Source organism: Merops nubicus, unplaced genomic scaffold (assembly GCF_000691845.1).
Source record: "Merops nubicus isolate BGI_N331 unplaced genomic scaffold, ASM69184v1 scaffold27545, whole genome shotgun sequence".
Classification (NCBI taxonomy): domain Eukaryota; kingdom Metazoa; phylum Chordata; class Aves; order Coraciiformes; family Meropidae; genus Merops; species Merops nubicus.
This window is the reverse complement of record NW_008608027.1, coordinates 1,018-3,124: the sequence shown is the minus strand read 5'-3', so window position 1 is coordinate 3,124 and position 2,107 is coordinate 1,018. Positions and strand designations below refer to the sequence as shown.

The following is a 2,107-nucleotide window of genomic DNA, read 5'->3' as shown; positions in this document are numbered from 1 at the left end:
GCTTCACAGGAAACCTACAGCAGGATTTTGTGGCATCCAGAGTGCCTGGAGCTGGAGCTGGGCACGGTTTCTAGAAGGGAGGGCAGTGTGCTTTCTGCTCCCTGCTTTCTGCACCCCAAGGGGCTGCTCCCTGCTTTCTTGCAGCTCTGAGGAGCAAAGGCCAAAGCACTTTCAGGTGCAGGTATGAGCCTGGTGCCCAGGTCTGTGCTGGGGCTGAGCCACTGTGAGCAGAGCTCTGTTTGTGGTCATGGAAATAATCCCCCCACTCCTGCAGCACTTGTTTTGTTCTGTATTTTGTGTGGAGAGCCCTGTGACACTGTACCTGATCGTGGCCTGGCTTATGGGGTGTGCTGGGGATGTCCCTTCCCCTCCCAGGCGCTGGCAGCATCCAGGCATGGGGTAATCTGGCAGAAATTTGGGGGCTGCTGGTGCACACACGAGGTGATTCCTGGACTGCTGCAGCCGCTCGTGTGGAGATGGGGGAGGGGGATTGGGACAGGACAAGAGGGGTCTCACGTTGCCCCAGGGGAGGCTGAGGCTGGAGCTGAGGAACAATTTGGACTCCACGATCTGAAAGGTCTCTTCCAACCGAAACAAAGCTGCGATTCTGTGATTGAGGGGCTGTCACAGCCACCTCTCCGGGCAAGCTCTGCCATGCTGGCTGACCCTCACTGCAGCAGGCAGCCCATTCCTTGCCCCTTTTGAGAGGGGACAGTTTACTCCCTGCTGCTCTCAAGCTGTTGTTGGTGCATTTGGAGTCTGGTCTCGTGTCTCCTCTGAACGGAGGATGATTTGCTCCTCTCCACATTTGCAGGGCTGTGATGAGTGGAGCAGTTGCACGTGCCCTGTGCACAGCCACAGCCCCTTGCCCCTGAGCATGTCACAGCCCCTCGGGTGCCTGTTTTTGCTGCTTTTCTCACACAGGGGTTTAAATGGATCACGTTGGGCTGGTCACCCAAACCCTGACCTCTTCTGCGAGGGACTCCCTGCACGGAGGGTGGTCCCCCCAGGGAAGAGAGAGCCAGTGCTGTCTCTGCCCTCACTCAGCCTCCTCTCCCCCCTCTCCAGGGCTGCCCAGCAGCAGATAAACCTCTTTCCGTTCCCGGAACAGTCGTGCTGGGAGGGGGGGGGTATTTCAAACAGCCTCTTTGCATGTTTCTCTTTCCCCTTTTTGCAGATTGCAGAAGGAATGGCTTTTATTGAGAAGAGGAACTACATCCACCGCGACCTGCGAGCTGCCAACATCCTGGTGTCAGCACTGCTGGTGTGCAAGATCGCCGACTTCGGGCTGGCCAGGGTTATTGAAGACAACGAGTACACGGCCCGGGAAGGTGCAGGAGCTGCTGCCGAGGCAGAGAAGGGTTGTGGGATCCCCTCTGAGCCACTTATCAAGGAGTAACAGCGGTGGCAACGACCCCGGGAGGGATGTGACGTGTGGCTGGGCAGAGGAGGGAAGCTCCTCTCATTTGCATCACTTCACATCTTCCTCTTCTGTTTGTTTGTTTCTTGTTTCCCGTATTTCACCACCCGTTTGTCAGCATTTGGGTTAGAGCTCGTGTTTCCCATTGGGTCTCTTTGTCCAGGTGCCAAGTTTCCCATTAAGTGGACTGCCCCAGAAGCCATCAACTACGGATCCTTCACCATAAAATCAGATGTCTGGTCCTTTGGGGTCCTCCTGACTGAGATCATCACCTACGGGCGCATCCCATACCCAGGTGAGAAGGTGAAATGTCTCCTCTCATCCTCTTTCTGAGCCCCATTCATGTTTCTTCATGAAGTGAGATTGCTGAAAACAGGGAATGGTGAGAAATCTGAATCTCACCCTGGGAGCAGAGCTCAAAGATGGTGTTGAGCATGAGGCCTCAAGATGGCAACTCAGTCACTAAGCCACGGTCAGGTTTTCATGGACCTGAAATCCACACTGATGTGACATGAGATCCCTCTTGTTGGCTTCCACAAAGCAGAGCTGGGACATCTGCTGGGAGGCCAGGCTGAGAGAGTTGGGGCTGTTCAGCTTGGAGAAGTGAAGGCGGTGGGGGGACCTTCCTGTGGCCTTCCAGGACTGCAGGGGACCTGTCAGAAAGATGGGGACAGACTTTTGAGCGGG

At 55.7% G+C, this 2,107-nt stretch overlaps 1 protein-coding gene across 1 annotated transcript in view; it reads left to right on the top strand.

Annotated features, from left to right (window-relative positions):
- Window positions 1–2,107, top strand: part of LOC103772812 (tyrosine-protein kinase HCK-like) — a gene marked incomplete at both ends in the record, with an annotated part of 5,478 nt that overhangs the window by 2,361 nt on the left and 1,010 nt on the right. Inside the window, 2 exons of the mRNA XM_008940155.1 lie at window positions 1,178–1,331; window positions 1,584–1,715. Coding sequence (XP_008938403.1) covers window positions 1,178–1,331; window positions 1,584–1,715 — 286 coding nt within the window. The remainder of the gene's footprint in view (window positions 1–1,177; window positions 1,332–1,583; window positions 1,716–2,107) is intronic.